We start from the raw sequence: 21,302 nt of genomic DNA on the forward strand, positions 1-21,302 counted from the left end.
GTGGTCCGAACAATGTTCTTGTCACAAATTTAATGAAATAAGTAACATGCCTAAGATTGCTAGGAGTAAGATGGAAAGTGAGAACCACAATGCCACAGATAAGAACAAAACATCATGTATTAGAGTACTGACACAAGACTAACAGATATGTCTGTACTTTGAAAACGTTTTTTTTCTATCGGTCAAAGACTTTAAAAACACATGCAACCTTTGAAGGCTCGGAACATTACTTAAATGCCCTTTCTGGTACCCTGTTTACCTAGCTATGTGACGCCAGTTCGAATTGTCTGTTCACATTATATCGTTTTAAGCTTTTAGTGTAAATTTCAAACACTAGGCCGTATATGTTTAAATGTTTAATTCTAAACCTTAAGATGACATCAATTATAAGCACAATATCTGTATAAAACAAGTATAAATAGAAGATCCTATTTCGTATGAGATAAGGTCTCAATTCAAATTGAGCTCATTTTTCTATTTAGTAATGGTTAGAAGAGAGAGTTATAAGAATATGCATTAACAATTTAACATTGTACCAAGATAATGAGATAATACTGAGGATTGACATATAGTCACACTTTAAGAGTTTAAACCACCTTAAAAGATGCATATTCTTTAGTAAGTATTGATTAACAATTAGGAGTCAACATGCGCATTTACTCAAAAATTAAGTTTTGATATTTTTTGTCATTAACTTAGTAAACTTTCGAAGTTTTGACTACTAATTGATTCCAATTCAATTAGTAATTCAAGATGGAAAAGAAAAACATTATATATATAATTTTATTCCAAAGAAAATGACTAAGCCATGATTATCAAGTTGTACACAACATGTCTAATAATCAAGACAAATTAGGGAATGCCAAAAATGCCAACAGAATTAAACCTCAGATAACAACTTCCAAAAATGTTTGATTGTCCTAAAGCAAATAGCATACATCCAAATAAAAAATAAAATAAAAAAGCAAAATAGCATACAAAAGATAGTTCATGATATGAACTACATAATGTACAACATTGTATACATATATGGTTCATGTACAATTTGCGTTAAACAAATCATTAACACAACATAATAGGGGTACAATCCACATACCTTATTATTATGAACCTCATGCATCATAGTGTGATTTGTAGATGAAGGTTGCTCTTGTTGCACAGAGGAAGCATCTCCTTGTGAGGTTCTTTTGTAAAGTGTGAGCCATTGACACTTCAAAAAGTGACTGAGACACTAAGTTCGCAACCTACAACTGAAGAGGGCATAGCTCCAAAACCAGCTGACAGCAGCAAAAGTCTCATGACAAGGGGCCTAATAACTTACTTACTGAAGACCCTCTTCCTGGGAAGGCCACTTTGCCATTGACACTTCAAAAAGGGGCTGAGCCACCAACTTTGCAACCTAAAACTGAAAGGGGCATAGAAGCTTCATCTCCATTTCTACAATTTTCAATTTTCATATACTTATCCTTCAACTTTCACCATAATTCAATTAGCCGAGATTCACTCTATGGATACAGTCTTATGGAAAATAATGTGAGTGGGGTAATGGGTTAGGATTAATATAGATTTAAGATTAGATTCCCTTTAGTATAACAAAAAAACAGAGTCAGTCTCATTATGCCAGAACCTTGACAATTGATCCTCTACCAATCATTTACTTCCATCTCTGTAGGTTTTCTCCTTCATAACAATTTCCAACTCTTGTTGATATAAAACATTTGTTAGTTGTTACCTCGCACTAGCTATCTCATACCGAAGTTATTGATACTATAAGCCATTGAGATTAGCCTAAGTGGTGAGTAAGGGTGGGAATGAGTTTGGATTAACTAGAATAAGCCAAATTGTTAATCTCTTCTAATTAATGTACCAAAAGAAATTTATTGGTACCATTAATTTTTCAACTTCAAATTTAGCATTCTATGAAGTATAATTATTTTCTTCAGACATCAAATCCAATCCCAATCACCAAACAACAAAAAGTACCCCTTAAGATAGAAAATGAATGAACAATGTTTATATCAAGTTAACATTATTCTTCTCATATAGCCTCATCCTGCGAATGAAAGGCAAACAAATGCATAAATAAAAACAGATAAGGCACAACCTCCAAAATTAACAGTTTGGATATTTAACTATTGGACTTGGATCCTCTGCCTTGCTTCCCTGCAAGACTGGTACCAGGCTCAAATCTGAGCCTTTGAAGACAATTTCTCTTTCCCTACTCCTTCTCTCTCTACTTTGTCTTTAAAGGCTTAGATTTAAGCCTGGTACCAGCCTTGTAGAGAAGCAAGACATGAAATCCATTTCCTTTAACTATTATATTACCACTGGTGTGATATTTCTGTTGATGCTTTTGGTTGAATTGAATATTGAAGTTTGGGATGGAAGTAGTGTGTCTGGTTGTATTGTAACTTTGTAAGTGAATTGGACCATTGGAGTTATCTATAAAATTTATTTTCTATCCAAAATTAGGTAGAGACAAAATTCACTCGCCCCTCTAGGTTGTGTGACTTGTGTTGTCTTTTTTTATTTTTCACTTAAAATTATTTTTGTGTATGCCTTTTTACTTTTTTTTTTTTTTTTGGTTTTTCACTTAATTCGTGTGCCAATTGGTTTTTTATTTTTTTATTTTACTTTTAAATATGTTGTGTTTGCGGTTCCTCATTTATAGGTATATGTTCTCATTTTCTTAAATTTTTTAATAAGTTTTTTTATTTATCATTTTACCCTCTATTAATAATATTTTTTTATATTGTCATTTAAATTAAGCATGGACATATACTATTTTGAAGTTTTCACTTAGGAATCATGTTTGCTATAAATATAATGAATAGATAGAATAGATAAATTCATATAACATTTATTACATAGTGGGGGGGTTAAGACGTTCCATGCCTTAGGTCGTACCCAAAATAAACCAGTTAACATATAAATATTGATGCCAAATATTTAAATAAGACATATATTGCAATGATTTTTAATGCATTATAAAGACGACTGGCTCTTAAAAGATTGTAACCAAACTCAATTGTGTAGCAATTAATTATTATAAATTAACAAAAATAAAGATAATGAACTAACGACTAATTTAGTTGTATTTCTTTTCATTTTATTGAAAAAAGTTCTAATTTGAAATTCTTGGTCCCTCATTAAAAAAAAAAAACAAAAAACAAAATAAAGGCAAGTGAAAATAGTCTTCTAAAATTTCTCAACGGTGACTAAAAGTGTAGTAGATCGATGCTTACCTTTGGAAGGAGATCCAAACTCTATGCATGCTTAGACACCACCTTGATTGATATCGATCAGCATATAGTGATGGATCATAGTCCTGCATATAATTCAAATTTCTTTAAAAAAAAAATTAATTAGCTAGTGTGCCAAAGTGCTAATAGTTAAGAGAATGGGATGTGATAATTTGTAAGTGATTATATATTTAAAAAAAAATCTCAAATAATTTTTAATTTTTTTATTTTTAGTTGTCAATTAAAAGGTGATTTTACCAAAAAAAAAACAAGAAGATATTTTGCTTTTTTTTTTTTTTCCTCAAAATGATTTCTTTCATCACTTCTAAAATTTTCAACTATGACAAATGACTGAGAGGGTAAAAAAAAGGTGGGGATAAAATAGTGGGAGGGAGAGAAAGAAAAACAAACATGCAATCAATTGGTCTTTTTTCAGACCAAAAAACATCAATTGGTCTTTTTTCTTTCTCTTTTTTGTTTTACAAATCAATCAAATTGAACCACACATATCATAAGCTTTTTGCATAAGGAAATTGAATGGATAAATATTTACCTTATAGTCATTGCTGCAAGAAACAACCTCCACTCCACCAGATATTTTCTTGACTTCAAGTGCCTTTCGCGCGTGGAAAATCCTAGATCCATTAAATCTATCAGGCTATTTTAGATTTTGTCTATGGTTGTTGATATTAGAGCTGAAACCAAATTTGTAGAAGAAAATTTGACAATTTTATGCAGATTAGGGTTTCGGGCGGCGGCGCTAATGAGGGTTAAGGAAGTAAGATATAAAAAGATACAAACGAAAATTCTAGAAAAAGAGAGCTCACGAGAAAGATTTTTGAGTTATTACATTCAATAATAACAACACATTATTTTATGCGGATTAGGGTTTTGGGCGGCGCGGTGCTAGTGAGAGTTGAGGAAGAAGAAATAAAAGATATGAGAGTAAATTATAGAAAAAGAGAGCAAGAAAAAGATTTTTGAGTTATTAAACTTCATAAAAATAATTTATTTTAATTACTTTATACATGTTAGGGTTCCGGCGGTAGTACTAGCGAACATTGAGAAAGTTAGAAATAAAAAGATATAAACGAAAATTCTAGAAAAGAGAGCTAGAGAAAGATTTTTGAGTTATTAAATTTAATGATAATAATCATAAATTTTTTGTAATTATTGAATTCATTGTAAGGTGAAAAGAACAAATATTTGGAAAGATAGCGAGAAAAATTAAAAATGGAATAGTGTTTGGTAAGGGCGAAAAGAAAAATAACAAGAGAAAAAAATAGACGATCAATGACTACTATTAACTTTTTTTTATTCGGGGGAGGGAGAATCGAACATGGGTGCGAGAGGAAAATTTTATATATAGTCATTCAAATTAGGCTATCATAACAACTACATGACTACTATTAACTAGATTCTTTATTTTGAAGTTTTAAAAATTTGGAAGAAAAAAGAAGAAGATATTCTATTTTTTTCAAAATAATTTCTTCAATCACTTGTAAATGATTTCTATTGTGATAGTAATTGATAGAGTAAAAGAAACGAAAGTGAAGTTGAGAGACAAAAAATGCAATCAATTTAGTGGAAAATCCTAGATACATCCTATTACGTTATTTTAGATTTATTTATGGATCTGGTTACCAAAGGTGAAACTAAGCAATCATATTAAATTTGAGATCTAATAACGATTTTATGTGTATGGTTTCTGGCAGCAACGCTAACCACGAGAGTTGGGAAAAGTAAGAAAAAGGTTTCTAAGTTATTATTATTAATTAATTAAACAATTTTTAATATAATGAGGATTTTCTGTGGAATAGGGTTTTGGCCTTTTGGGTGGCAGAGCCATTGAGGATTAAAAAAGATAAAGTAAAGAAGAAAAATATATGAAAGAAAATTTTAGAAAAGAAACAGTAAGAAATAGGTTTTCTACTATAGGAGCCAATTTTGACACTCTAATTTTATGACCTACACTCCTTTTTTTGTGTTTGAGAGAGAGAGAGAGAGAGAGAGAGAGAGAGAGAGAGAGAGAGGTGTAACTAGTTAAAAATGAGTGCAGCTATTTGCACACCCTTTACTCCTACACACCTCATAAAACATTTTAAATTTCACAATTTCTCAAAACACACCCATAAAATTCCAAATTACCCACACTAAAAAAAAAAAAAAAAAAACACACACACACACCCACAGCAACCCAGCCCGACTCCACCCTTGTACACCCACAGCCAACCCACCCCTACACCCCATAGCCAACCCAGGCCGTCGCCGGAGTTCCTCTTCCCTTTCTCTCTCTCTCTCTTTCTCTTCCCCTCTCTTTCTCTTTCTCTTTCTCCTTCTCCTTCTCCTTCTCCTTCTCCTTCTCCTTCTCCTTCTCCTTCGATATTGGCATCAGGTGGGGCAGGGCAAGGCTAGGTGCGGAGGGGAGAGGTGAGGCTGGGCGCAGAGGGGAGGGGCGACACCAATCTGATTTGGAACAGAGAAGACCGCCGGTGACCTTGCCGGCGGCGGGGTGGCTGAGGGTGGCGTTGGGGTGAGGACAGAGAGGGATAGAAGAGAGAGAGAGAGAGAGAGAAAGAGAGAAAGGGAGATAGGAGAGAGAATGGGAGGCGCCGGCGCCGGCGATGGTTGGGGTGGGTGTGCACTTGGAGGTGGTGAACTAGTGATGGCTGGATTGGGGTGTGCAATGAGGGTATAATGGTCATTTGAATTAGGGATTAGAATTGTAATTTAATAAATGAAGAAAAAATGTGTGCAAAAAGATAAAAAAGGGTGTGCAAATAGCAGCACTCTTAAAAATTCTCAACAGAGACAGCAAGAGGGGGAGGCATTGAGTTTTTTTTTTTGGTTAAGGAGGCATTGAGAATTTTCAATCTCTGTTTGAAGAATTTGCGTTTCTTCCTTTTCATTTTCATTTATGGGTTTCCGCCCAAGTCTAGAAATGTAGATTTGGAAATTTATTTAAGGCCAAATTACACGCATGTACCTCAAGTATACACCCTTGTTCACTGAGTACCCCAATAAAAAAAAGTTGCTTAGAGGTACCTCAACTACTGATTTTGCACACACAGGTACCTCCGTCAACTATTCCGTCAGAGAAGCCGTTAATTGCCTACGTGACACACTGACATACCTTTAAAAAAATGTCACGTGGACAAAAAAATAATAAAAAATCAAATAAACTTTAAAAAATGAAATAATTATTTAAAAAATGAAGTAATTTTAAAAACAAAAAAAATTAAAAAAAACAAAAACAAAAAATCCAAACACTCACCCGGCCACCCACCTTCCTCCCTTCGCCTCCCACCCCTCCCTCCGAGACCCACCCAACCCAGCCACCCACCCCTCTGACCACAGCCACCCTGCCACCGACCTCAGCCACCACGCCGCCGACCCACCCGGCCACCCACCCCCTCTCTCTCCCTACCCATCTTTTCTCTCTCTCTATCCCCGCCCCTCACTTTCTCTCTCTACCTCGCTCTCTCTCTCTCTCTCTCTCCCCAAAACCCCAGCCCCGCCCTGAGCTCCACCCTCGTTCAGATTTGAGAGAGAGAGAGAGAGAGAAAGAGAAACAGAGTGAGAGAGAGAAAGTGACAGAAACAAAGAGATGAAGCTAGTGGCCAGAGAGGGGAGGGAGGTAGGAGGTAGGGAGGCTGGGGTCGGAGGGGTGGGTGGCTAGGTTGGGTGGGTCTCGGAGGGAGGAGGGTGGGTGGCCGGGTGAGTGTTTGGATGTTTTGTTTATTTTTTTTTTAAAATAATTATTTCATTTTTTAAAGTTTATTTCATTTTTTATTATTTTTTATCCACGTGGCATTTTTTTAAAGGTATGTCAGTGTGCCACATAGGCAATTAACGGCTTCCCTGACGGAATAGTTGACGGAGGTATCTGTGTGTGCAAAATCAGTAGTTGAGGTATCTCTAAGAAACTTTTTTTTATTGGGGTACTCAAGTGAACAAGGGTGTATAATTGAAATACCTGCGTGTAATTTGCCATTTATTTAATTAAAAGATTGGAAATTCATTTAAGGATAAGTTTGGAAATTCATTTAATTAAAAGATTAGTTAAATATAAAAAATAAGGAAGAAGTGTAGATGGATAAAATTGGAGTGCAAAAATCACCTCCCTTATTAATAATTTAAAAATAATTAGTTGTTTTCCAATTTGTAGTTTCAACTTTCAATTGGTAAGGAGTCAAAATATTTACATTATTTTGCTTAAAAAATTAAATACATTTGTTTAAAAGTCCTTTAATTCACAAAAAAAAAAAAAAAAAAGAGTGGCAACGAGTCATGCCTAATGAGGACCTATTTTGTGCTCGTGCATCTTCTTAGTCCCCTTCTCCTCTGTCTCTCTCCTTATAACGGGTAATGCTTCCATTCCAAAAAGTTGTTGCTTAAAAGTTAAAAACAAGTACTACAAATTACACAGAAATTTTCAAGGTGCTTTGGGTTAGTTTAACTCAACCTGTTTTGTTAGGCCTTCCACTATGCTGCCGGATTGTGTGACCCAAAACCCATTTTGGGCCACAAATGGGTCACACCCTAACACTATGGGCCGGAATGTGTGACCCAAAAGAGGGTGTAACCCAAAGTGTAACCCAAATATGTGTTTCAGTGTGACCCAAAATGTGGTGTGACCCAAAACAACTTTAAGCCCACGTGAAGGAGAGAGAAACCTGTCACGCCCCGAAACCCAGGTACGTAACAGAGGCACCTATCTTGAGAATACCAGAGACTACAACAACCAATCCCCCGGTGTTATAATCCCAAATATCCACAAAATAGGTTAAGCCTTTTGGTTTAGTAAAAATGGGTTGGATCAGAGTGCTTGAGTTTGCAGCGGAAAATTTATTCAGAAATAGTTAATTCATAATTAAACCAACCCTCGAAGCTACTATTGTTTAGAGTAACTTCAAAGAAACTGTTTTTATAGACTCGATAATTTAAAAGTAGACAACCCAAGGACTCAGTGTATATACATGATATGACCAAGGGTAAATAAAGATAATAAAAGGTCACCAAAGACCTGCCCAAGGAAATATACTGACTAAACAGGAACACAGGAGTTGACAAGCTCGAGACCGCACCACCACCCCTCAATCGAGGCCGTCAAAGTCCACACGCGCAGCACCTGAGAGGGAGAAAAACAACAATGTAGGGGTGAGCATCACATACGTTCATTGCTCCCCCTCAGGGAACTCCCTGCTAGGTTTGAAAAATAGTTTGGGATAATTTAAAATCAAATGCACAACACAAACCAGTTGTCAAGCTTTGTAAAACGAGTAGCATGCTCATACAATTTTCAAAATACAGTTTTCCGGGCCCAAGTTCAGAATCATACCTGTTGACCAGCCGTTAGGGCTAACTACCCTCTCACAAAAACATAACAAAGTCCTGCAGTCATTTGACCGGGACAGGGTAGCGAAAGTGGCCATTTCATGGTTATACCGCCTAGACTGGCCTCCCAAGAAGGACAATCGACCAGTCCGTCCGTACAACCCCTCATGAGGTTTTGGGGATCGAAACCCAGGGTCTACCGTAAGTGACCTTTCACTCTCAAGTCAAACACAATAACAATCTCACGAGAATATGCATAACAGTCATCATTCTCATCATCATAAAACCAAGCAGATATGCCAATCAAAAAACATGCATCTTTATCACACAGTATTTATTATATAGTACATGCAGGAAATCCACTAGTCAGAGTGTGTTGTCCCCTTACCTAGGGTCCAAAGCTTTTGCTTGTTTTCGAGTACAAATCACAATTTGCCACGTCGCAACGATCTCCTTTAGGTAACTGGAGTTCCTAGTTTGACAACAACTGGTGTTAAAAACGGTCTTCACGTAAATCGATGACCTTGTCTGTTAAGACCAGGTATAATTCAGAGGTTTGGAACTAGCGTAACTGCTAGGCTTCTCTGAATTCTTAATCCGACATGACTTTGCACCCCGAGGCAAACAGTCATGTCAGACCGTGTGGTTTCTATATCTATTTTAATTTATTGTCGAGGAGGTTGATCAGATATGAACCTACAACGTGACCAGGTCAGTGCATGGGGAAACTGAGAGAGCTCTGGCTCAGTACCCAACGCCTGTATGCTCATGGACTGACCTTAGTCATCACGTTATTTGGTTACCACTGATATGGCCTCAATATTTATTAAGTTCATTTGATAACAACAGTTAAACATCGTTCCGTCTATAACCACAACTTAAATAACTGCAGATTAAATAAGCTGGGTTAAGGGTATACCTGTTGAAGACTTCCCACGGGCAGAGTCTCGGTACTACTAGACTTGCTAAGTAACAAGATTAAAAGAACCTAATTAACAAGAGATTAATTTAACAAAATTTTAACAGAAATTCGACAGGAATCAAGAAATTACCTATGGAGCTCAGAAATGATTTTTTTAAAACTTCACCAAAACATAGCCTTCACACTACTAGAATTGAAGAGCTCGTCGCCACGATCGCGTAGGCGAAATCGGATCGTCGATCGGAGCTTCAGAACTCAAGATAAACTCAAAACAAGATTGAAGAAGAGAGAGAAAGGAGGAGAGAGGAGAGAGAAGCTCTCTCTTGGGAAGCGTGCGGCTGAAATGTGAGGGATCAGCTGGGGGGTGCGCTGCTATTTATAGGGAGAGTGAGTGAGTCAACTCGGTTGACTCATCCGAGTTGACTGGGTTGACTCAAGTCAACCGTCACAAAATGGGCCAATGAGGAAGTGACACGTGGCATGTGCACTAACACTTGGCTGCACATGCAGCCATCAGATCTTGCTGCCATGCAGCGATGGACGCCCCAGATCGTGCCACGTGGCGCGATCTGGTGATTTCCTATTTTATTTTCTTTTTCCTATATTCCCCAACTTCAAAAATTAATTAAAAAATAGCTCGGGACTCAGAAAAATACCCCGAAAAATACTACGGACTCGTATCGACTAGTACTAATTAACTATGAGGTCAAATTACCAATTTGCCCTTTATAAAAATTTCGAAAATTTCAAGCTCCACAAACTAAGAAAATTTAGGAAATTCATAAAATAATCTCCCAGACTCGGAATAATACGAGACTTGCACCGTTGGGTTCGCGAGTAAAAGTACTACCTTTTAAAGTTCTAACTTGGGTCAAAACCCTAGTCAAAATTGGTCAAACAATTAAAGCTCAAGGTGAAAAAATTAGATTTTCCAAGAAATAAATTCTATAAAACTTTTTTTGAAAATAAGGAAAAATCACAAAATAAATTTGAAAATTTCCGGGTCTCACAAAACCGGTTTGGGCTGAAGAGAGAGGTGGGCCCCGCGCCTGACAAAGCTGACGAGCGGCTGCTTTGGCTGGCGCAGGTGTCGGCTGACGCAAGCAAACTCGGTTGCAGCGCCTGCCTTTCTGCTGTTGCTGACGCGTGGCTGAATGGGATACTCACCAACGGTCCAGATCGGCCGACCGTTGGTGATCAACGGCTGCTGCGTTTTGGCTTTTTTTTTTTTTTTTTTTTTTTAGATGGGCCGAAAATGGATCAACGGCTGAGATTAATGGACCGTTGATAATCAACGGTCCAGATCGGCCATATCCTTTTTTTTTTTAACAAATATTTAATAAATCATTTAAAATAGATATAATATCCGAAAAATTGCCAAAAAATTTCGAAAAAATTTTAAAAAATTCCCCAAACCCTCCAACAGCTATATTTTCAAGGATGCCTATATATATCACACAACACTCATATGGTTTCATCACAATTTACAACCTTTGTTTACCAAATTTACACAAAATTTTTTTTTCTTTGTCATGGCTCCAAGAGGAAGTGCTTGGTTGGTAGCTGAAGATGAAGCCCTAGTGATGGCATACCTAGAGAGGTCTCCCGACGGTTGTCTTGGTGCCCAAATTAGAGCCGCCATGCTTTGGGAACAAATTTATGAAATTTTCAAGCGTAACATGGGGGGTGAAACAATTCGTAAGGTTGGCGGTGTTAAAGCACGATTCAAAGATATTGCGCGTGATTGCAACAAATTTTATGCTTGCTTATTGGAGGCCGAGCGAATGCGTGCAAGCGGTGCAAATGATGCCAATGTGGTAAGTTTTTATGCATTTATATATTTGCATGATTATTTTTTGTTTTATCCAATTATCAAGCATATTTATATATTTGTATAATTATTATATGTTTTGTTTATAAATGAAGCATACTTTGTATAATGGTATTACTATTTTATTGTTTTGTATATGTATCAAACATATTTATATATTTGTATGATTATTTTTGGTTGTGTGTATAAATGTAGCATATTTGTATAATGATATTATTATATTGTATTTTCACTATTTTGTTTATCTATCAAGCATATTTATATATTTGTATGATTATGGTTTTTGTTTTGTTTATAAATGTAGCAAATTTACTATTTATTTAAGTTATGTTTGCATTTCCACAAGAAAATTTATATATTTTAATTTTTATTTTATTATTGTAGTTTACGCAAGCACTTGAAGGCTTTCGAAACAAGACTGGATTCAAGTTTCCATGGGTGCACATTTGGGAAAAAATAAAGGAAAGTGCAAAGTATGCTGCCGTTCATGCTCCTGTTCGGGTTAGTGATTCAGAGACCCCCGCCACCGACGATGCCGACACTCCCGCCGATGATGATCCCGAGGAGACCGATCCAGTCATACCACTTGGCGAGGACGAAAACCCACCACCATTCCAACCATGCGGTTCCTCGCGGCCAAGGCCACCAGGGAGAAACCATGCAAAACGGGCCAAGGCAGCCGAGCCCGTCCAAACTCATATGGTTGAGGCAGTAGATCATTATAATGAAAATTCAAGGATTTTCATACAAACGAGAGTTGACAGAGAGCGTGCAAGGAGTGAAAGAGACGCCGCAAAGGAAGCAAGAGAAAGGATGAGGATCGAGAGGCAGCTAGAATGGGAAGAACAAAATATTATGGGCCAAGACCTCTCCAAAATGAATGATGGGCAACGGATGTATTGGGAGCAAAAGATGGCTGAAGTCATTGCAAGGAGGCAAATGCGTGCTAACCACCATTCGGAGTCCACTCCATCTGGATACTACCCGGATCTTTCCAACCTCACTCACTCAAACCAGGGGTACCCGCCTAATAATTAGAATTAGACCTTGCTCTTTAATTGTGTTTTTTAGTTTGAATGTTAATCTTGTTTTAAATTATGTTTGCTCTTTAATTGTATCCTTTAATTTGAACGTCAATCTTGTTTTAAGTCATGGTTTGCTATTTATTCAATTAATGTTTGCATTTCCACCCAACATTGGATTCTCCCTTATTAACCACAGACTGATGCATGCTTTACAGTAGATAAGACTGATGCATGCTTTACAGTAGATAAGACTGATGCATGAAATGACTACAGCATCATAAAGCAAATGAATGTGGACCATTCATTCCTTATCTCAAATGCAAGTGGTTTCAGTATAAATACCACTATATTTACCATGTTACACTCAATCTTATTTCAGGATCATTTCTCATTCCATAAACACCCAAATGAATACTTTGTATGTGTATTCATCCTCCTCCTCGTCTTCGGACTCTGATGCTGAATGGGATAGGGAAGAGGATGGAAGGGAGATGGTGGGTAAGTTGATTGTGTCAATGAGTCATACCGTCGTCGCCGGTACACCAAGGCATGGCGGTACTTCTTCAAATCGCCGGTACACACACCGGAATCGAGAAGCCGCCCACGAACGTCTCATGGACAACTACTTCATCCCCTCGCCAATCGAGGACACCGTGACTTTCCGCAGGCGATACCGCATGCACCAACCGCTATTCAATAGAATTCTCGAAGCGGTCTGCCTCCAGGATGAGTATTTCCGGCCAACAGTTGATGCCGTCGGTAGAGTGGGTTGCACACCTCACCAAAAGGTGACTGCAGCACTGCGGGTGATGGCATATGGCATTCCATATGATTTGGTCTCAGAGTCAATGACCATTAGCCAAACCACCATACGACAATCATTCTTGAAGTTCGTGAGAGCCATCACTGACGTCTTCGGACCAGAGTATCTCCGGAGGCCTACTCCGGCCGATTTGAGGAAACTTTTGCGAAAGGGGAGCCGTAGAGGATTTCCAGGTATGATTGGTAGCTTGGATTGCATGCATTGGGTATGGCAAAATTGCCCAATGGCCGAGCAAGCTGTGTACCGTGGGCATTATCGTGTCCCAACAGTTATCCTTGAAGCCGTTGCTGGGTACGACACGTGGATATGGCATGCAAATTTTGGTATACCTGGGTCGAATAATGATATCAATGTGCTGGACTGTTCTCATCTCTTTGATGATATGATTTCCGGCCGAAACCACAGGGTGAAATTCACTGTGAATGGGATAGACTACACCATTCCATACTTTCTTGCAGATGGGATCTACCCTCAATGGTCAACTCTTATCACTACATTGCACAGTCCCGTTCTTCCCCACCATAAGTTGTTTGCCGCTCGACAGGAGGGATACAGGAAGGATGTGGAGAGGGCGTTCGGAATTTTAAAAGCCCGGTGGCAGATTATAAAACGACCTGCTCGTTATTGGCGTCCGATTGAGCTTGGGTATATCATGAAGGCGTGCATAATATTGCACAATATGATCGTGGAGGATGAGCGCCCTGAGGATGACGGTAGGGATGACCCAATAGACCCAGAAGCGAGCACTAGAAGGGCAGAAGCTGAATACGAAGGTGTAGAACCATGTCCGACCGGTGCCGCTCCATCATCATTACCTGAGATGAATGTTCGTCGGAATTTGCTTAGGGACCGAAATGTCAACGAATCCCTAAAAACTAATTTGATTGAGCACATCTGGATCCGAGAGGGGAACCCACCACTTGCCCCAACATATTGACGACCTGGATCATGGTTCGTCAATATTGTTCTCATTATGATTTGTTAGGTTAATCTTCGCAGTTGATCCTGAAGTTTGTTATTTGTCTTTGTATTTGCCGTTTAAGTGTGTTTGTGTTTGTCAGTTGCAGTTTCTGAAATGAAATAAAGGCATTGATTTCTCTTACCTGACATGACATGACACAACCATCACATATAGCAAAATAATTCACTGAACCAATGACAAGACTATACACTGACTCCACACTCCATCACATGCATAACACTGTTGCTTCACATGTGAGATTCGAGTATTAAATTATCCATCAGGGAATCCAATGGGCAAGTTATGCACATTTTTTCCCTATAAATACCAAGGTTTAACTATAAGGCCAACACATCCACATAACTATCATTTAGAAATGGCTTCCTCTTCCAAGCAAAGTGTCGGTGAGAGCTCCAAGCAAGGCGTTGGTGAGATCTCCAAGCAAGGCACCGGTGAGATCTCCAAACAACAGTGCGATCAAAGCTTCTGTAAGTGCCTTCCTAACTGTACTGCACCATTGTGCGATTATTGTTTAATGATGGAGCGTGCAAAAGAACCAGACTGGAGGTGCTGCAAGTGTTCGGATGATATTTTGGTCCCTTTGTGTGCATTTTGCAAGAGATTGGAGCTCAAGGATCTAGCCAACCACCCAAATCTTCGCCACCAATGGTTGAACCACCTGCCAGAGCCCAAACCACCCGTGCCATGCACATGCGGGAAGAACCCTCCGATTCAACCATGTGATGAGTGTGAAACCGAACAGAAGATCACAGATTGGTATAATTACGTGGGTGTCAATTCTTCATCATCGGACTCCGAATAAGAAGTTCGATTCATTTTCTGTCATGTCGAATGCAGTTGTTGTTGTTGTTTTTTCTTTAAATCATCGTATTGTTCTTGTTTTTCCTTTTAGTGATCATGTTGTACTTATTTTTCCTTTAAATCATCGTGTTGTTTTTCTTGTTTGTGGTTGTTGAAGTCCCGATGTTGTAAGGCTTATGTTGTATAATTTATGAAATTTTCTTATTTTAAATATATTCAATATTGACCTTATTTTAAAGATCTCATTAAAATAAGATCACTAGAATCATTTTTATTATACTTTAAATTTAAAATTATCAATTAAATATCACTTAATCAATATTAAGCATATTTTAAATATGTATAAAACACTGTGACCCAAAATGGGTCACAGCACCATAAATGGGAGAATTGGGTCACAGCACTATTTGTGACCCAAAATGGGTTTTGGGTCACAAAAAATGGCTTTACCATAGTGGAAGGCCTTAGAGATTGAACAGTGATCCCAATTCAGGAGCTGTCTCCAAAAGTTGGTTTCATGAATCATGATAGGTTATGACACTCCAATCGGGTAGAGATGGGTAAACTCATACCAAACATGTTATTAGACAGGTCCAACCAGGTCAAACATTTCAAGCCCAGAATTCTACTAGACTACTACAAATGGAACTTTCTATGAGATTTTGAATGGACAGATGAATAAAGTACAGATCTTATTCAAATTGAGGCATTCAGATGTCAAATTAAAAATTTTGCTAAAACCAATCGGCAAAACAGAATATTGTGAACCTTTGATGCTGTATCAACAACAATCCTACACCAATCAACAACATTATTTGCAAAAGTTGAATAGGTGACATGCATCATGTTTTCTCCAAAGATTTTTGAGTAACTTATGATGCCTCTGTTAAATAAGATTGAAGCTCTTTTTATAGAAACAAAATTTGAAAATGTAGCATACACTAACCAACATTTAGAAGCAAAATTGAAAACCATGGTAAACAGTAACTGGTAAACAATCAAATAAAGTGAGAATCCATCAGACAAACAAAGCTCCCTAAAGATATTCCATCATTTCCCACTAAATTCCGACCCAGTCGACTAACTCATTGGGCCTTCACATGCTGCTGAACAACATGAAGAGCTTCATGATCCTCCCCGAAATCCTACAATTCAGCCAGAGAAAAGCATGGTGTCATTTAAAATACAAAAAGAGTCCCATAAAATAACATGCATTGGCATTACTTTAATTTTAACTTTCTTTTCTTGTTGGGTAAAACTTTTAGTTGGAGTCATACCTTCACAACAATGCATGAGCAACCAACTACCTTCCTAGCCTTTCCCTCAGAATCAATCTTGCACAGCTGAATGAGGAAAGCAAACAATGAATGCATCATACGGACAATCACTTGGCAGTCAAAATTCACTAATTAACCCAAGAATCTAATTTCAACAACATAATAATAAACACCACTTACACCAGCCCACTCTCCTAGGGTCTTGGCACTGGGAACGGTCATCATGTTTACATTGTGGTCGGCACAAAGAGCTTTGACCAGTTTTACATAGTCTTGCTGGTCACAGTCATCTGCCAGCACACAGAGCTGGGCAGCATGCTTCTCAATCACTTTTGCAGCTTCATGGAGACCTCGAACAAGCCCTCCATGAGCCAGCGACTTTCTCAGCACAAGCTGCAGAGCTGTTGTAACATCCATTGGCTCACCAAGGGCTGGGGCAGGAGCAGGAGCAGGTGCCTCAGTTGCAACTACAGCTTCTTCACTGCAAATGAGACAAGTTGAAACCCATGAATCAGAAATGGTAGGACCTCTTTTTGTTGTATAAGAATACATTCCACAAAACAAAGTTGCATGCTACCAGCACAATAAATACAAGGCATCAACATCAATTCTCAACATTTAACGGTATTGGCAAACCACAGATTTCCACAATCTTAAATCTATGAAAATTCATATGGGTGAAATTCAGTTCACGTTAAGTCACTAAGTTTCTCAGACACCATACAAATTAGCCCAAACCATAACAATATGATTAAACAAACATACAGCATTCAAGTCCAATGAAAGATGATCGCATAAATTACCCAAAGGAACAAAACCCTGAAATTTCTTTGGACAAAATTCAGCTTCTTACACTTCAAAACTTCTTTCTAGATATGACATCAAATTCTTACTCGATATCAAATACTAAAATGTCTTCCCCAACCCAAATCAGATCTTATCCACTCAACTCAGATTCTAGCTTCTTATCACTCAACTCCAGCTGGATTAACAATGAGGCCCTCATATATACCATTTACAACTAGACTATAAAGCAGGAAAGCTCATTATTTATACAATTTCACATTCTCTAAGTTGGAAACCAGTTTTAAATATTTCAGGGTAATACAAATTAGTATAAGAACTACAACTTTAAGAAGCAACCAAATGCTCATGATGGGTCCAAAACAAGATGTTACAAAAAACAATATCAGAATATATTAATCTTGAACAAGATGGGTTCACTTACCCTGCCATTTTTTCTCTTCACGTTCAAACTGCAAAATCAAAAAACCAACATGTTTCAAAAATCAGATTCCAGACAGTTTTAGTCTCAATGTATACATATATATATATATATACAAACAGAGAGAGAGAGAGAGAGAGAGAGAGAGAGAGAGAGAGAGAGAGAGACCTTGAAGATTGACTGAGATGAGGTAGCCGATGTACAGAGAGGTCTGCGTAGGCGAAGCAAAATGAGCACTCAAAGCAAAGCGAGGAATTTATTAGAGCAAACCCTAAAACTATAAACCCCTGTCTTGGGCCTGGAATAGTTTCTGGCCTGGCATTTATTATGGGCTCATACACATTGAAATGGGCCGAGGCCCAGAAATTAGCTAGAGTTTTATATGGCCTCTTTGATATTATTTTTAGGGTTAATTACAAACACCACGCCCAAATTATGTCTTGTTTGACATTGCCCCCTAAACTATAAAAAGTTTTAACATTTAATCTCCTAAACTTAATTCCGAAAAATACTTTTCCCAAAATCATTAAAAAAATCAATTTCTTCATTAATTTTGCACATGTGATGCCGTGTTGGCACTACATGACTTTCAACATGAGGGCATTTTTGTGCTAATCATCAATTGAAGTTGAAAATGAAAAGACAAAAATTCTTAATTTCAAGCAGCTAGAAGGCCCCGTGTGCAAAACTAACGGTTTTGAGGTAAAGTATTAATGAAATTAAGTTTGGGGTAAAGTGTTAAATGTGTTAGTCTAGTGGACAAAGTGTCAAACAAGATATAACTTGGGAGTAGTATTTGTAATTAGTCATAATTTTAAAACTAAATATCTTCTCCCAAAGAAAAAACAAAGTCAAATAAATTATAATAGCAAAATTTCATTTTCCTTCATGATAACAAACAACTAGTTTAAAGTAATGTTTGACATTGCTTTTTGGAAGCGCTTTTACTTAGTAGTGTTTTTACTGGAAGCGCTTCTGCTAAGAAGCACAAACATATTTTTATAAAAATTCTAGAATAAACATATTTTTTTACTGAGCTCGTTTGACACTGCTTTTAGAATTACTAAAAGTGCTTTCAGATTAGTAAAAGCGCTTTTAATTGCGTTTGGCAGAAATAAATAAAAGCGCTTTTAAGGGGTTTTTGGATAAGCATCTGACAGGTATTTCCTCAGGAAGCACTTCCAAGTGCTTTTGTATAAACCATTTAAAATTTTTATAAAAATTTGTTTGTGCCTCTTAGCAGAAGCGCTTCCAGTAAAAGCGCTACTACATAAAAACGTTTCTAAGAAGTAGTGCCAAACGGGCCCTAAGTGATTCATGCAAAAACACTTGGAAGTGCTTCCTGAAGAAAGCACCTGACAGGTGCTTCTTAAAAAACCTCATAAAAAACACTTATATTTCAAAAGTATTTTCATTTATTTTTGTCAAACGCTACCTAAGTCTGAGGTTAGTCAAGTGATGAGGAAATGTGTTAGGATTAGGCAAAGGTGGGTGCTCACCTAAGGGACTAATTGAAGAAAAAATTGTATGTGATGGTCATATGTTACCTCACTTTCATAACATGTATGTGTGACCCACCTTTATATGATTATGACCCACATGTATGTTGTGAGAGGGATACATTTTTCATTAATTTGAGGGATAAGTGAGAGGCAATGCATCTAGCTCTTGGATTCAGAGTGAATGTGATTCCAACTGATTGTAAATGATTATACTTTTGTGTTATTTTATTCATTTTTCACATATATATGTAAGCCGAAAGCATAAAGCATTTCGTATAAATATTATGTTTATACAATTTTAAGGTTGAAATTATTGAACAGTTTCATTAGGTTGTAATGGAACTATTCAACAATTTTATGACATCGAGCGCACAGGGCCTTTGTCGAGCTCAGCTCATTAAAAAAGGATCGGCTTGTATTAGACATTTTCGTGTGAGTTATTTTGGCCATAAAGCCCTCTACTTGGGTCTTGGGCTAAAAACACACCCCCTTGGAAATAGCATGGGTCACAAATCTGATTCCTTCAAATATAGCCCACCCAAAAAAAAAAATGCTGATTGCCCAACCGGCCAAGACACAGTACATTGATATCTTATTGCTAATATAGGCTACTGAAGGGCCTTCGTGATTTTTATATTGCATATTATAAGTGATTAATAAAGGTGATTTCGAAGAAAAAAAAAAAAAAAGATTAAACAACACAGGTTAGTAACATGCTTTTTATAAATTTAAGCCCAGGTTAGATTTCTGTAACAGAAGACTTGAGTCTCTAGGGAAGCACACTTCCCTTGCAGATCTACACAGTGGTAATGCAATCTAACAATTAATTGCAGAACAATACATAAGCACTCTAACCTGTACAGATGGCTCCAGCAACTCAAAGATGGAGATGTGAAGTTGTGAACATCTCACTACTATTCATAACTCATCAAGTCCTGAACCATCACCTGCTCAACCTGTCTTCAGTTGTAAAATAGCGCACGTGACAAATCTGCATTTCTCAGACCATCATACCGGTACCATTTCTCAAAAATAAAAACTGCTTCTGTTGTGTAATAATCGACAAATTGAAGCCAGTATGCATGAGATCGCACAACCTAAAGAAAAGTAGGGCAATGAACACCATTGCAAGATGCAACCCTGACGACATCAACAATAAAGCGGTAGTAGTGGTAAATGAATAAACTTGGAATAGTGTTCCCCCTTCAACGAGCTAATATGATTATATACAAGAGACTGAAGCCATAAAAACTTGGCACGATTCCTAAACTTCACGTCGGCAACTCCAACACAAGGAGGGAGGGAGAGAGAGAGAGAGAGATCATATGTTTTTCAATGAAAAAACAATAAATGAAGTGACAGATAAGAACCAAGAATAGAAATGTACAGAAATGGGGGGAAAAGAGTGACAAAACAATATATTGTATGTACAAATGAACAGGTTTCTCTATCATGGCAATTGAATTACCTTGTACAAATGGAAAATAACGCAAATGTTGTTCAGGGTCAATGAAAACCATTAAAAGTACGTGCCACTATATTATCAGTAAGTTGAAATGAAAACCTGTTAGAGAAAACATTTCTGAAGCTGCATGCCACAAACTAGAAATTAAGTTGAAATGAAAGCCCATTATTAGAAAATGTAAAAAAGATTGTCTAAAGATATTGGAAATAGAGTCTATAATTATATTATATGCAAGATGATGCATTGATGCCTTGGGAAATACCCAACTATTGATTTGGAATTTTGGACAGGTGATGAGAAAATCAATCAAAGGATGTGCACACCTACATGCATATCCAAACTTCTCCAACGGATGGACAACTGTTCGATTGCAGAAATTAATCATTAAGCAACCAATAACCAAGTGACATGAATAATACCATGTCCAATAAATACATAATACATGACCTAAATTATAATGGAAGAAGCATGAACCTGTGTCTGCTTATACACCCATAAGTACAAACTTACAAATTTATTTGGGACTGTATAATAGGTCTTTTTCTTAAGTATCTCCTACATGATAACACTGGACAATATATAAATTTTCGGTTGGGCAACCTCAGCCATTCTTATCCCTTAAATGCACAACAAGCTCATATCGTTGTAATTAAATTTTTTTATCAATCTCATATTTCAGAAATGTGAAAACAGAAACATAATAGAGCAGAAATGAAAAGACACATCAATTCCCTGAAGTAAGACAACCTGATTTAATGAACCAAATTAAAGCAATAGGGTTGAAAAGAGGAACAAAAATAGCAACAAAAGAAAGTTCCTCCGAACAACCACCAGTGTGAAAATTGTTTAGGATTATGCAAGAAGATATAC

The 21,302-nt window shown here is 37.3% G+C and overlaps 2 protein-coding genes across 2 annotated transcripts; one reads left to right on the forward strand and one right to left on the reverse strand.

The window, feature by feature from the left end:
• Positions 1-10,803: 10,803 nt before the first annotated feature.
• LOC147286937 (uncharacterized) lies at positions 10,804-12,495 on the forward strand. The gene is made up of 2 exons (XM_086242580.1): positions 10,804-11,318; positions 11,717-12,495. The coding sequence occupies exons 1-2, from the start codon at positions 11,034-11,036 to the stop codon at positions 12,368-12,370; spliced, it is 939 nt and encodes a 312-aa protein (XP_086098706.1). The 5' UTR covers positions 10,804-11,033; the 3' UTR covers positions 12,371-12,495.
• Positions 12,496-15,849: 3,354 nt separating this feature from the next.
• Positions 15,850-17,708, reverse strand: LOC147286938 (Ribosomal protein L7Ae/L30e/S12e/Gadd45 family protein). The gene is made up of 5 exons (XM_086241262.1): positions 17,634-17,708; positions 17,469-17,496; positions 16,421-16,721; positions 16,241-16,306; positions 15,850-16,108 (listed from the first exon to the last, which is right to left on the reverse strand). The coding sequence occupies exons 2-5, from the start codon at positions 17,474-17,476 to the stop codon at positions 16,049-16,051; spliced, it is 435 nt and encodes a 144-aa protein (XP_086097388.1). The 5' UTR covers positions 17,477-17,496; positions 17,634-17,708; the 3' UTR covers positions 15,850-16,048.
• Between the last annotated feature and the right edge of the window lie 3,594 nt (positions 17,709-21,302).

The sequence above is a fragment of the Dryas octopetala genome, chromosome 4 (genome assembly GCF_963921425.1).
Source record: "Dryas octopetala chromosome 4, drDryOcto1.1, whole genome shotgun sequence".
NCBI classification, from domain to species: Eukaryota; Viridiplantae; Streptophyta; class Magnoliopsida; order Rosales; family Rosaceae; genus Dryas; species Dryas octopetala.

Bases quoted from the DNA above. Each gene is read 5' to 3' on its own strand.
- LOC147286937 (XM_086242580.1), top strand. From the start codon at position 11,034: ATGGCTCCAAGAGGAAGTGCTTGGTTGGTAGCTGAAGATGAAGCCCTA. The intron at 11,319-11,716 runs GTAAGTTTTTAT...TTATTATTGTAG, and splicing joins GTGCAAATGATGCCAATGTG to TTTACGCAAGCACTTGAAGG.
- LOC147286938 (XM_086241262.1), bottom strand. The intron at 16,307-16,420 runs GTAAGTGGTGTT...TTCCTCATTCAG, and splicing joins CCCTAGGAGAGTGGGCTGGT to CTGTGCAAGATTGATTCTGA. The intron at 16,109-16,240 runs GTATGACTCCAA...GCTGAATTGTAG, and splicing joins GCTCATGCATTGTTGTGAAG to GATTTCGGGGAGGATCATGA.